The sequence below is a fragment of the Syngnathus floridae genome, chromosome 12 (genome assembly GCF_059516105.1).
Source record: "Syngnathus floridae isolate MCC-2025c chromosome 12, RoL_Sflo_1.0, whole genome shotgun sequence".
NCBI lineage: Eukaryota > Metazoa > Chordata > Actinopteri > Syngnathiformes > Syngnathidae > Syngnathus > Syngnathus floridae.
Window position 1 is genome coordinate 2,978,535 of NC_142424.1, and position 14,633 is coordinate 2,993,167.

General features: G+C 41.6%; 1 protein-coding gene across 2 annotated transcripts in view; it reads right to left on the reverse strand.

Moving 5' to 3' along the window:
* Nucleotides 1-14,633, reverse strand: part of unm_sa34860 (un-named sa34860) — a 70,260-nt gene that overhangs the window by 16,854 nt on the left and 38,773 nt on the right. For both annotated transcript variants that reach the window (XM_088391128.1, XM_088391129.1), the window contains exons 4-7: nucleotides 14,514-14,578; nucleotides 9,526-10,240; nucleotides 880-1,035; nucleotides 216-554 (exon numbers count right to left, since the gene is read on the reverse strand). In XM_088391128.1, coding sequence (XP_088247254.1) covers nucleotides 216-554; nucleotides 880-1,035; nucleotides 9,526-10,240; nucleotides 14,514-14,578 — 1,275 coding nt within the window. The remainder of the gene's footprint in view (nucleotides 1-215; nucleotides 555-879; nucleotides 1,036-9,525; nucleotides 10,241-14,513; nucleotides 14,579-14,633) is intronic.

The window sequence follows — 14,633 nt, forward strand, 5'->3', positions numbered from 1 at the left end:
TTTGAATAGAAACCAAGAAAGCTCGTCAGATTGACAAGTATGGCGAGATCTGTTATTTCGATTATTATCCCTTATGCTCGACAACGGAAAAAAAAAATGTGAAAAAATTAAACTGCCATCATGTAAACATGCATGTCATCAGCATAATTAGTCTCATTGACTAAGCTCCGCCCACACACGATCATTTATGGACAAACAGTAAATCGACTACATACCAGCCTGATTGGTGGTCACATTGAGTGACACATACTGCCTCGTACGCTCTTTAGCCAAATCCGAAACTCCGTTGATGGCCTCCAAGAGGAAACTGTAATTGGTATGGGACTGCAGGTCGGCCACCATCACCGAGGTGTTGGTCAGGCCCACCTGACGTGGCAGAAAGCGAACATTGGCACCACACTCTTCTAATCCCCTTCCGTCTGGCAAGACTTGTCTGCAAAGGACGTTGTAACGGATGTCCTTCCTGCCACCGGACTCCATTGGAACGGACCACTCTAGGAAGACGCTGGTCTCGTTGACATTGGAGATGGCGTTGCGGGGAGCCGATGGCGGCCCTGAGAGGTAAAGTGGACTTCTCAGTCAGAACAAATCAAAATTCATTTGTGAATTTATCTTCTTAAGATACTATTTAAACAGTTCTTTTGGTTAGATTAATTTATAAATATTTTATTATAATAATTTATTCAATATGTATTATAACAAATATTATTTTATATATTTTATTTAATGAAAAAAATAATGTTCAATATTTATTATAAAATATTTCTTATAATAATATTTTTATTTAATAAATAAAATAATCTTTCCTGTCTGACCAAAATAACTGTTTAGACAATAAATCGAAAGTCAATCTGTACAAATAGAGATGTCGAATCTCACGTGTGCAGGCCATATTGGGAGGATCCGAGTCAATCTTGTAATATCCTTCTTCGCAGCTGCAGACAGTTGCTCCGGTGTGCCGGGCCACGCTGTGGGGCGGGCATTTACTGCAGAGAAGAGACTCCAGCAGCGAGCGGTAGAACCCCACTTTGCAAGCTGAAAGACGGGAGCGGATGCCGCAGGGAGGAAGGGGGGGTTTAAAGATGAGATGATAGTCGCAGATGTAGAGATAGAAAAGGGCGGCATGGAGGCAGAGAGGTCAAATGAAGTGGGAGAAGAAGAGAAAGCAGTTAGTTGCTTTGACGGAGAAGGAGGTCACAGTGGCAATCACACTTCCCCGAGGAGTTTCCATGTCATCAGAGATACCGATCGGCGTAATAAAAAGGAAATAAAAACATTTCTTGCATTGTTTCTGTCAGGATCCCTCAAGGGATCACTGAGAAGGACTTTTCTTCAAATGTTGACATTGAAGCCTACTTTTTAGCAAGTCAATTGTCTTCTGTTGTTTTTCCTCGCTATATTGATCGCGCACGGGGCTGCGAGTTGTCACAACGCGGCTGTCAAAAAACCATTCGAACCGTTCAACCCGTCAATCTCCACTTCAGCGGTTTGTCGCCAGCAGCAGATTAAAATTGTGCTCTCACAACAATGCGAGAAACAAGATGTAATCTCCGAAAAAATAAACGGGGTGGACGTACAGCGAATGTTAACACGCAAGAATGCATCGACAACTTCTGACTTATCGCTGCAACATCCTCTCCCTTGTGCTGGTAGACAGATACAAATAGACACGTGTGATAATGGAGCTTCCACAGGGGGAGCCTTGTCCTCTTAAGGCTTGATCGCTCCTTTGTTTCTTATTGCGGCACTTTTGTGGACCATTCAGACGGCAAGTGTGATTAATAACTACATTAAGCGCAGATAAAACCACAGAGGTAAATAGGAATGAGGGGAGATGTGCAAGATTTGTGTGTGTGCCCGTGCAGTGAGTCACCTTGATGGAACCTTGCCCACTTGTCACGGAACGTTAGGCCTGAAAAATTCTCGCTTTGACCTTGCCGTCTGACAGGCCAAGCGGACACACACAGCTTCTACGATGCCACACATGAAAGCGAGCCTAATGACGATTGTTTGGTTTTACGACGACTGATTAGCACGCCTGTGTTCTCGTTCTGAGAGTCGTGGTGCGATTTGTTTTTTCTAGGTGGTTTGGAAGGTTAATTGAAGAGTAAATTCTCTGTCGGCTTGTTTGTTTTCTTAAGTGCTCTGTGATTGGTCGGTAGTCCGATGTGGACATCACCTCTTGCCTAATGGGGATAAACCGTCTGGAAAACATATGGGCATTGTTTTTGCTGACTCGTCATTTAAGAGATTGTGTTTAACGCAAAGGCTGGTGTGGGATTTTAATCATGGCGTGCAATGTTCGTCTACAACCAGCAGAGGCGCTGTTGATTCTGCTTCGACCGGTTGTTTCGACATTATTTTCACTTTAAGATTCTCTTTTTTATGAATCCGTCGATGAATTCCACTCAGTGAAGTAGGAAGCGACCTTCTAACAAAACTCTTGTTAATGGATAACAACCTTGGCAGTGGTCATCGTCTACGCTCCGTTGAACACCGGCCCGGGAGTTTTGGTCCAAACCACTGAGCTGCTAAACTGCTTTTTGAGACTTTATAAATACCACAATAAAGTTCTATTTTGTTCTGTGTGCATAACCCAGGATGTGGGAGAGACAATTGGACACCTGATCTGTTCTCTCCAGCCCACCCCCCGACACACACACACACACACACGCCAGATTTATCACCACCATCATCTCCGGTAGCTCCCCTTGACTTCAAGCTCCAACTCCCCCACAGACAGATTACAAAGAATGAAGTAACTGTTCCTTTCAAATACAAAACCCGGCAAGGATAAGGATTTTTGGATCCAAACCAATCCAAGAAAAATAATAGACTTGGAAAAAAAGTTTAACCAAGTAATCTAAAATTTGTCCATAGGGATGAGTAAATGACCTAAATTCAATGAAATTAAATTAATTCATTGAAAGTGTCAGTCCATTTCATTCTAATTTTACGCATGTCATTACTTAAATAAAGTCAATTAAGCTAAAGGGTCACATTGAAAATGTATAGATAAGACAGAGGAGGTAAAAAAATAAAAAATAAAAAAAATAAAACACCTGTATGCTGCTTTAATTAAAGTCAGTCAGTCAATTCTCATAGGAAGCAACATTATTGATGTTGAGATATTAATATGTGTTACTCATTTCCATTTATGTTAAATTCATCACACATGCATAAAAGTGAACACTGATCATCATTGGAAATTAATTAACTACAAGCCGAATTTGTCAAACGTGGCAGGACATATGCTGACAATGTCATGAATATTTCTGAATTAGTGACACAATCATTTTAAATCATTGGAATCAGATTGCTCATTTTCATTTTTTGTTTTGGGGGGGGGGCTTTTTATGGTTGACTAAAATATGTCCTACCTTCCCGTGCGCGTTGCCCTTGGCCAAGCTGTCTTTTGATGCCACACAGCGTTTAATGCACAGAACAAAGGCTAATAGGTAATTAATATGCAATCCACGCTAATGCGCCATTTGTGTGTAGATGTGTGTGTCTAATACGCAATTAATATGCATCACACAAAGCCGCATCCCGGGCAATTAAAAAATCCAATGGTGTCCTATGATGGCCATTAACGAGCATCCTCTTCTCTTGTCACTTTAAATACTTAAAATGCCTTTTTAGTGTTTTGAATTGATTTTATTATTTATCAGCATGAGTGTTTTTATTAAATTTCTGTTGGTTCACTGCAGACAAATTGACGCCAAAGTAATCTTGAACGCAAAATTGTTTCGAATACTTCGCTGGTAGGATTGTAGACCAATAAACGGCAGAAGGAAACAAAGTAAATATCCTCTTCCTGTATTTGTTCCACAGTGAGACGTAAGAAACACAAACAAAGACTTTATGAATATATTTGGGCGTTTGTGTGTGTTTCGGGATTCCGTCGCTTTGTTTATTACGCTCGTTCGCTTTTTGTGTACATTTATTTGCCAATTTGCGTCTGTATTTGTGTGTGAACACAAACAATGGCAGATGATAATGTCGTCATATACAATCGAGTTAACGGGGCTTTCCTGTCATGCCGGACAATGGTCCTCTCTGTCATCCAACAATCAGTCCAAGACTAAAAAGGCCAAGCAAAAAGGTCACGATAGCTTATGAACCTAAACCAATTTAGTGGACCAATGAAGCTCGGCTGGGGAAGATTGGACGTTAGATGTCACGACCATAAATAAGTCTGGCTAAAATACCGAGACAAAAATAAAAATAGATATCGGATTAAATATTTATGAAATGTTTACTCGTTTCGTGCTAGCATAACAAAGCGGCTCACAAATGACCCAAAGCTGAATTGAGGTGAACTTGGGTCAAGAACCTCAATGGTATCAAATCAGAGAAAAAAAAATCTGCATCTCCCATGTGGACCGTTCACAATCTGCATACAAAACATGCGTGTGTGTGTTTGTGTGTGCAGCTGCACGTACAGCTGCAAGTCATTAAGTGCACGCACGCCGATATATTAGGAACGCCAACGTAGAACACAATGAGATAATGAGGGAAGATGTTATGGACGTATATTTGGTAAAGCAAAACAACCGGCACGTGTGACTCAAAGATCATCATAGCATCAGAATGTTAGTCGCATTTTGTAGAATAACGTTGGCCAAGGCGGAATAATCACAATTTGGATCGGAACCAGATTGAAAACTAGTGTAAATACACACCTGCTGCATCTGCCTGAATGACTTATTAAAATTCATACGTGAAATTCTTGAGAAAATAGAAAAAAAAACATTACTTCATTTCATTTTTGAGAAGTGCACCTCGTGGGTATTTTTGGAAAATGATTGTAACCAATTCCAAATCAGTCCGTATTTAAATTAGGTCTGGACTTGTTTGCAGCTTGCTCACAGTGGGGAGGGTAAACTAGAGGATGCCCGAGTGGGGAAGTTGGTTTACCCAACAAGCACTCAGGAAGCACTTTAGTTGTCATGACAGCATCGCCATGTTTAGATGATGGGGTGATAAGCGAGGGAGGGGGGGAGGAGAGAATCCAAGGGGAGAACGCAAAACGGGAGCATGCAATGAAAGCTGCCAGGCGGTTTCCAGTGAAGCGGGATCTAAAATGATGAATGGCAGCTCTTTTTGCAGCAAATTGACTCAATTCATACTTGAGGAGATGATGGAAAAGGCTTCCATCCGCCCCTTGCAGATTTCTATGCTATCATTCACCGAGGCGCCTCTGTTAGTGCCGCATGACGGCTCGTCCATTTTTGTTCAAGCTCGCTTCTAAGTGTTTGACTCAAAAGACACATTAGGAAAAGGGAAGCTTGGAGCAACATTGTGTGGGAATCGGGCGTTTTTATAAACGACTCCAAATGCAAATGAGGTAATACAAACTGAGCTCGGTTTTTCCGTGTAATGATGTTTTTCCTTTTTGTTTGTTTGTTATCTTTGACAAGTTTGACAAACACGGGAGAACATCAAGGGAGACCCGCCTCTTGAGCAAAGAATCCCAAAGGGACATCCAGCATTGCCCATGACACATTTAGACGACAAAAATAGAAGGAACATTCCCTACGGCATTCCAGGAATTTCTTTTCTCTGATAGTAAGCGTCGTCCAGGTTTTCGTTTGCATTCTTTATCCGCTGGCATCCCGTTTCATCTTTCCCCACCTTAGCGTCCTAGCACTCAATTTCACTGGCCATCTTATATAACATTTTATCTTTCGTCAGCCTGGACCGAAACAGAACAGACCAAAGCCGTCAATCACTGGCTTCTAGCTTTATTTGCATCATGACATCCAGCTCTCATACCTTTTCTTTCTATATTGAAAACAGTCCGTCAGGGTATTCCACTACTTCAATGGAGCGTTCATTATTTCAGCAGCTCTCCTTTAAGATCTTTTCAACAATGCCCTTGGTTGTTATGCTTTGAATACAAATGGAGCTTTTCTCCAGTTAATGATGAAATTCCATCATTAGTATATGCAGAACCGTATAAACTTTATTCATCGTTTCTACTGGTCTTTTAGGAAAACTGAAGTCTAGTTCGATTGGCATTTGGTGAGAAGCAGCATTGGACACATCTGAAAAATGATGTCATAGTGTTGCGAGATGTCAGTGCTGACCATATAAACTGCTCAGCAGACGACAAAAACAAAAATCAAATGCGGAGTTCCACAAGGGTCAATCCTGACACCACTTCTATTTCATTTCTACATTTCTACAAATGGACCATCAGGTACTGACAAGTTACTAAAATTGTACCCAGGGCAATCTGTAGAGGTACCAGAGAAAAAGAATGAGTTTCTCTGCAATAATTACACTTGGTTTCTTTCAAATACACATGATTGAAGTCCTACTGAGATTTCTCCCTGTTCTCCACGAGCTCCCCAAATTCAATCTAATCATGTTCTCACTCGCGTTATACATCCAAAATTCATTGCTCAAGTTGGGCAGAGCGAACTCAATCTCCAAGTTCTACCCACGCCTCCATACTTCATCTCTCTCTTCATCCATCTGCCCACCTCTGTCCTCAGTTATTCGTCCTCCGTGGCCGTCGCCCCAGAAACAACACTCATCCATCTCTTTGTCTATTTAGCCTCACACCCTGTAGTGAGAAATCTTCCATTTCTCTTCCATCCACTTGTTTTCCCATCATCCTTTTTATCTGTCTGTCCATCTATAGACTCCCCCCCCCCCCCCACACCTTGTTTGCAGTCCCACCCCAACTCGTTCTTGTCTCGCTTCACAGGTTCGCTGTGCTGACAGTGCCGCTGGCTTTTCCCAATTATCTATACATTTCACAAAAGCACATACAGAATTTTTATCTGTCACCTCACACAACTGCAGTGTAACAAGATATCACCACATATGTAAATATAAACTTGAATTTTGATGACTTGTTTTGTGTTGAATGAAATCATCGCCATTGTTTTACAGTCACTGCTTTAATTTTGATTCTTGTTGTTGATGACTGACGTGAAATGCACAGCTGTGATTTTTATTAGGTGCTCCACATTTGTCGTAAAATAAAGAAAAAAAAGTTGTCTGGCCGTTAAGAATATCAAAAGTATCATAAAACGGTCAGTTAATCAAGTTTTTTACGATGGAAGGGAATATTTCTGGAACGTGCAAATTTGAGACTTATTTCAGTTTTGTATTCAACCGATAATGTTTCATTGTCTTGTCACTTCACGAAGCAAAACATTTTATTACGTTTGTTTACAGCGGAAAGCAATGACTCCATTTGCTTTGGATTAGGAAGAGTGAAGAGACTGGGGGGAAAAAAAAAAGCACTTTATCATTCCTATTTTATTTTCCAAGACCATGTCAAGTGAATTTGGAGATACACACCCAAATCCATAGCAGAAGTTTCACCTTTTAAATAAATCCATTTCTTTCAATGGCCTGTGTTGTTTTTCCGCAAATACAGACATAATGTGGTGACACAAAGAGAGAAAAGGGTCCCGCCGCTTATGCCGTTGGAGTGCTAATGTAGGCGGTTGTATTCAAGAAAAGGCAGCGTGAGGCCGTGAGGAATTGGGAGACAATAAATGATTGACAGTGACATGGAGATAAACGTGGAGCACGGCAAATGGAAAAGAAAAGACACGTGAGCACCAGGGAGATTGGAGGAAGTCAAATAAAGATAAAAACCAGACAGTGAAATAGCGGCGTGCCAATGAGGTAAGGTAATAAAACGCGAGGAAGACAAAGGAGGTGCGAACGAGCTGCCCGCGACTCTTTCCGTGCCACTTTTACAAAGACCGCGTTAAATCATGCTCGGCTCGGCAGCGTGCTACATTTTCTCCAATTGTGTTGAACTCTGACCTGCAACGATTCCCACTCGGCGAGGCGTGCGTGCTTGAAACAGGTGCTGAATAGGCTGAACGTGGCAATAATATGCAATTGTATTATTTTCAGAAAGCCGCGTCTCGCTTTTAAGGGCAAAATAGACTAAATGAAGTGAATACAATAGGTTTGTTAACATTGCATAAAATCATATATATATATATATATATATATGTATAATATAAAAAAGAATAAATATGTAAATATATAATATATAATATAGTATATTTAAAAAAATAATTATAAATTTAAAAATATATATATTTTAGTATATATTATATATATTTAGTATATTTAGTATATATTTAGTATATTTACAAAAAATATATATGGATATATAAATAATATTCAATATTTTATCTGAATTCAACACCAATCCACAGTTACAAGATTGTTTACAAAAATAAATATCGAGCTATATTAGTGGAAATATTTCCTTTCTCATTCGAACATTTAAAAAGACTTGGCAGAGTGACAACCTCATTTGCATGTCCGGGTGTATAAACGACTGTAGCTTCATTAATTGCTAGAGGAGTCACATTTATTTGTTTTGCTCCGTTAGCGACGTGAGCCGTGTTTACCGGTGAGCAGCGAGACGTCTTTTATCCAGAAATAAATGTTGAACAAGCTGTAATAATTAGCATTTAACACAACTTTTATGGTCTCGGGGCCTGGAAACGCCAACACGCCTTGAAACGAACAGCACCTAATGTTTGGTAACCTTCAAATGTCCCTCCTGATATATTTTTAAAGACATCCTCACATTGTATTTTACTTTGACAGTTAAATTCATTTTGGGGTTTTCATGTGGAAGGAGAAATTCTCCTTGAGGCTCAGACAAAACGTGCTCTCCACTCGCTGTCAGTTATAAAACACGGACATTCCCGCCACCTTTACGAGAAAGTAAATTGTCCTCAAGTTACTCCTTTTGCTTTTCTGCCATCTATTTTCGCAGAGATGATTTTTAAGGTAGACATTGTAGCAAATAATCACGTGAAGCTGGGAAAGTATTGTGACTTTCTGGTGATGAAAAAGACGTGCTAAATGGTCCTTGATAAAGCCACTTTGTGGACTAACCTCACATAGCTCGGGGACAACGAAACAACAAAGTGGGCCGGCAGGGCGCGGGAAAGGGGTGGGGGGTAGATTGGCTGTCTTGTAATCAGAAGGTCACGAGACGAGCTGAGCTCCGCAGCTCATATTAAGTGTCCTTGAACAACACTGAACTCAAAATGGCTAACGACTGAAGCGCACCATGTTTCTAGGAAGTGTGAAATATCGAGAGTTGGTAAACGCCCAAAAGATTCAAGATTCAAGAGTTGGTGTTCGTGAATGAACGGTACGAGTCGATGACGAAAATCGTCGGCCGTTTTGACTAATGACAGTATTGTCTGAATATTTTTGTTAAATATATTGAGAATAACAATGCTAATTGTACAGACTGTCTTGTTTAAAAATAAAAAGCATCAGCGAAAACAAGAGAGGACAGGATGCACATGGGAATGTCAGTTGACGTCGGAGGCGGGAATGTTTGGGCTCTTGGCTTAGCAGAGCGGCGACTGTATGAGAGCAGCAAAGTGCTTGGAGGCTCAGGGGGAGGAGAAAAAAAAAAGTCCACTAAGCCGAGGAAAAGCACATGCACTCGGTGGAAAAAATACAGTCAAGACACCAGATGAACAAAAGCAGGTTCAAAGTTTTTGTGCTCACCTTGACAGGATCCGAGGATTTCTTCAAATCCAGGCTGGCACACGCACTTGCCGATAGGAACCAGCCATTCACCCTCGGTGCTGCAATGCATCCTGGGAGGTTCGTATAAAGGCAGCGAGTTGTTGATGCAGCGACCCACCACCTCCACCAACTGCGAGGCCTCCGACCCGGGAATGGTGTCGGAGAATTCAGCCAGGCTCTTGACGAGAAACGGGCAGCGTTTGTAGAAGACGCGAACGGAAACCAGAGCGATGCAGGCTCCCAAATCCTGAAAGGCCAAGAAGAAGCCCTTCCGAGTCAAAGGGCCTAAATCCCGAACTTCGGTGTTGAGCTTCATAACCCGATCCCCGAGGTCGAGTTCGGTGAAGCTCTCGTCGGCCGCGATGGTGTCGATTTTGATGTACTGGCTTTCCTTCAAGGCCCGGTCTTCCTCCTCCGTGATCCCATCACCGTCCCCCATTTCTCCATCCTCCAACTCCCAGCCATCCGTTTCGTAGTAGTACATGTTAAACGTTTCCTTGCAAGTTCCGACGCCACCCGGGAGGCTGTTGCAGTCTCTCAGGGTGAACTTGAGTTCTATATAAACACGTTGGGCTCCCTCGGTCAGTATCCAGTTGGTGTGAAGCCAGTTGTTCTGGTTCTGCTCCATGACCCGACACACTTGGTAGGTGTGGATGGGGGCATAGTCTTCATCGACTTCCCCGATTTCTTCCCACTGGTACAAGAAAAAAAAAAACGATTAAGGTGGTGGTGGTGGCCATTGGGAATTTCACACATTCTCCCAAACGGTCCATGGGAACCGCCGATCCATAGATGAGTAAATCCCTTAAATCATTTGACAATATTCCATTACCATGAAAATCTCGTCAAGGCTTAACATAGAAAGAGGAAAGTACCTAAAGAGCCATGAGTGCCTCAATATGGACGGCAAACTAATCCTCATCCCTTCCACCTCATTTCCCCTCAGTCCAAAGGAGTAGAGGGACTTATGAGTGTATGTATTTACCATAAACGAGGGCGGCGTCCTTGTCAGCAAAAAAAACGAATTAGCCTGAATCTTGTCGAGCCACACCTGCCGAAAAGTTACAGTCTAGTCATCCCCGACTGTGTTTGTTCACAAAGTTGGAATGTAAATGATTTCCGGTGGCATTAATTCCTTTCCGCAACTCTCCTGGGATGTGGCTATTATCTGCATCGCTAGCACTCTCCCATGGCTAATACAGGCGCTTTATCATGTCAGCGTAATATAGCCGGAGGGACCAGACTATGATCTGGTGTTATAGCTTAATAGCCCATATTAATCATCCTTTCTGCGGCTGCTGTACACAACCTTGTGCCTTTGTCTCCCCCACCATGCCTCCCCCTTCATGTCTTTCTGCATCAGTCGCCTTCCACCTGATTACTCCTCATCCCCTCCCCACCTCTCAGCCTTTTGTTTAGGTCGTAATCATCCACTTTCTTTGTTGAGCCATTTAGGTACCTAACACAAGATTGTTGATTTTTTTTTTTTTTCTCAATAGGAACGCAAGGAGATTACTAAGAGGGGACGTTTCAGGACATGACGAGATCACTGCCGAGACAATTCACAAACATATGCATGTGGAGATATGACTGGAGTTATGTCTCCCCTGTGTAGACATTAAGCTTCTTACCGGTTAGATCGCACGGATCCTGCAGCCATCATTGAGCTTCACACAGCTTAACACACACACACTGACCGAGTAACCCCACAATATAACTAATGTGAAAGGAACTTGATCAATTTAGATAAGTCATCGATTTTTTCGAAGAAACAACAGCAACATAACAGCGAATCAGGGAGGGGAGGGGCTGTCGGGCGGAGGCAGGACCTGGACTATCACCTGGACTATCATGTGAGTATACCAAATAAATACCGTATTTTCCGGAGTATAAGTCGCTCTGGAGTATAAGTCGCACCAAACATAAAATTCACAATAAAGTAGAAAAAACATATATAAGTCGCACTGGAGTATAAGTCGCATTTTTGGGGGAAATTTATTTGATAAAATCCAACATCAGGAACAGACATGTCATCTTGAAAGGCAATTTAAAATGAAAAAAAACTGCGACTTATACTCCAGAAAATACGATCAGTAACTTAATTATAAAATAAACTCAAGATTGATCTGCAAAATAATCCACATCGTCACTCTAAAGTGAAAATAACGACAAAGTTTGATCTATTTCACCTCCCCATCCCGCTCGGGCTCGCCGTCCTTATCACTCGCATGCAAACACGCTTGAGTCCCCGTAGGCATCCCTCCAGCTCCTCATTAGCGTGTGTATTTGTTTTGCTGACTATTATGTGCATGCGTGTTTGTGTCTGCGTTGTGTCACATCAGTCAGCGTCCGACCCCCCGCGGCTGCTTGGAGTGCCCTCCCGGCATTGCAAAGCTGTCTCCAACTTATTATTACCGCCTATTACAGCTGACCGCCATGACATCGTAATAGAACAGCACCTCCCCGGCTCTTTATCCATGAAACATGAAACACAACCGCGACAACCGGCGGTAACACCCTCACTTTTTTTTATTTTATCGACTTTTGCACCCGGCTGACTCTGCTCTGTCCATCACGGTAATCATTTTCCTCCGCGTTCCAATTTCTGCAAGTTTTCTTTTCACATAGCCGGTAATTGGACTTCATTCACCATCAAGTCTTATTTTTTTCCCCCCGTAATGAAATGGCAATTTGGTTCACATGCAAAATTGACTCGTATATAAAAAAAGTTACAATGATGTAAGTGAGGGTTATTATTACTTTTTAAATCTTTCAACACAGTTCAGATCCACATTGTCGTGAGTCGGCTACCATGAGGCATCGATGCCATTTTTGTGAACGTGTGCGTTCAGCATTCTTGTCGCTCGTCTGGCCTTATCTCGGGCTTCTCACGCTGAATCAGCGAGACGGTTGAAGCGTGCCTGAATTTTTTTTTTTTTAAATCATCGCCCCGATGCGTTTTCACCGACGAGCTTGTAGGGGAGATTTTCAGTGAGGTTTGTGTCAAGTGTTAAGTTTGCGCCGGATTTTATTTTTTGTGTGTGTTTGAATGATGCACTTATGTTGAAAGCTTATTTTGTGTGTTGATGTGGTAAAACTACCAAAAAAGATTTTTAGTAGTCTCTCAAATGTCTTATGCACTAAATTTGAGTCTTTCCGCGATGTTTTCTGTCATTTTTTTGAAAGAACTTGATTCAAAATCATCCATCCATGAGGCATCCACGGTTCATATTCCAAGCATGCACGAAACTCTTTCAGATTTTCAAGTGCGTGAAAAGTGAGTAGCTAGTTTCAGAGTTGTTTTGGTTCCTTCCAATCTGACGCCAGCTGGCAGCTGGCAATCACGTGCCTTTTTCGTGCCTTCAATGTTTCAAGTCCAAATGTTTTCATCACTGGGCCTTTGTCAGCACTCTCGATGAAGCCAGGAGATATGGTCCAGATCAAACCGGGCCTGGAATTGGTTAGACTAACAGCATATAACCGAGACAGGTGACATGGATGGAAAAATAATGCTTATTGTGACAACCCTCGTTTTTTTTGTGCCGCCTCTTTTATTTTTTTTTCTTTGCTTGAAGATGCAGTAGATAAAAGCCTCTGTGAAATAGCATGCGAAAAGCAGCTCAGCTAATCTGCCATCACTCTCCGACACAATACGGGAGATGAAATGGAGGAGGGATGGTCCCACTGGAAGAAAGAACAAAGTTAAGTGTTCTCGCCAGGACTTGCCTTTGCGGTCTGGCTGTAACTTGCAAATAATTCAGGCTTGACTTCCATCCAGAAACCTTTTACACAACGTTAAAGTAAATAAAATTTTGGGAAATATATGGAGCATCAGGAGTAGATTAATCCCATTTAATTCCAGACAAAATATTCCTCAAACGCACCTTCCATGTGGTTTTTTTTTTTTCTGTTCAAAGCCAACTGAAACATTTGGTGGGGAGCAAAGAAAGGAAACGAGCAAGGATGGTGAGATAAAAAGACAAGCAGATGGCAACAAGGACATGAAAAGAAACGAGAGGCAACGAGGAGAGATAGAAGAAGCCAATGTAAAAGATAGCGGAGGAGGAGAATGAAACAAACCATCTGGAATATGAGCCCCCAAAAAAGCCCCCTGCTTAACATCTTATTTAGCCGTAGTAGACCGCTGCTGCCAAGTCGTGTGCAAGTGTGTGTGTGCATGTGTGTGTGTGTGAGCTAATAGAGGCTGCTCCAAATTGGACTCCATTGTAAACAGCTTCCACAATAAGAATTCTAATAGTGAACAACAGTAATTGCTGTTCCTCCCGCAAATCATTTGAACAAGCGACAATATGGTAAATGGAAAAAAACAAATAGCAGCTTGCACTGAATGGAAGGAAAAAAAATGCTAATATGTGAGAATATTGTCTTTTATTAAATAAATATAGATAAATATATACACATGAGGTATAGTCCTAGTAGATTTATATGATTGGGGCTATGTCTGCATCACATCTCCTCCATGGAGCACCAAAACAGCCTGAGGAGCCGTGATCGGAATATAAAAAAGAGGAAAGAAATCGCTATGGTCAGCGTGTACGCTGGTTTGACGTGTACACCTGAATATTTACAAGCGGGAGATGTTAGCATATAGGCTACAAGGTAATCAATGGGGATTAAATGGAGCTTTCTGTTATTGGAGATTGTATTTTTTCCCAGGGCTGCAAAACAGGAATTCAATTATTGTTGATGTTTGTAGTGACGTGGAAAATACATAAGTAACTACAGATGAGATTTTATTAATCGGTTATATTACCGATTATTCCATTGACTAATCGGCTAAAAAAGAATTTTGATGAATTTCAATCGTCTATTTAATGAATTAAAATGACCCTTAGAATTAACTAGGACTTCTTAGAAACTTAAATAACCTTCAACATTCCTGAAACAAATCTATTTGATTATAAGGTGGAATTTTTTCCCTTTGAATGAATTTTATGCACACTCACCCCATTTTTCGGGTACGACACCCATCCGAGGTCTCCCGCCACAGAGCGAGAATCCAGCAGGTTAACTGTAAAATAAAAATAGCAGTGAGTCGAAATCAAAGATGTGAAAAGTATCGAAAT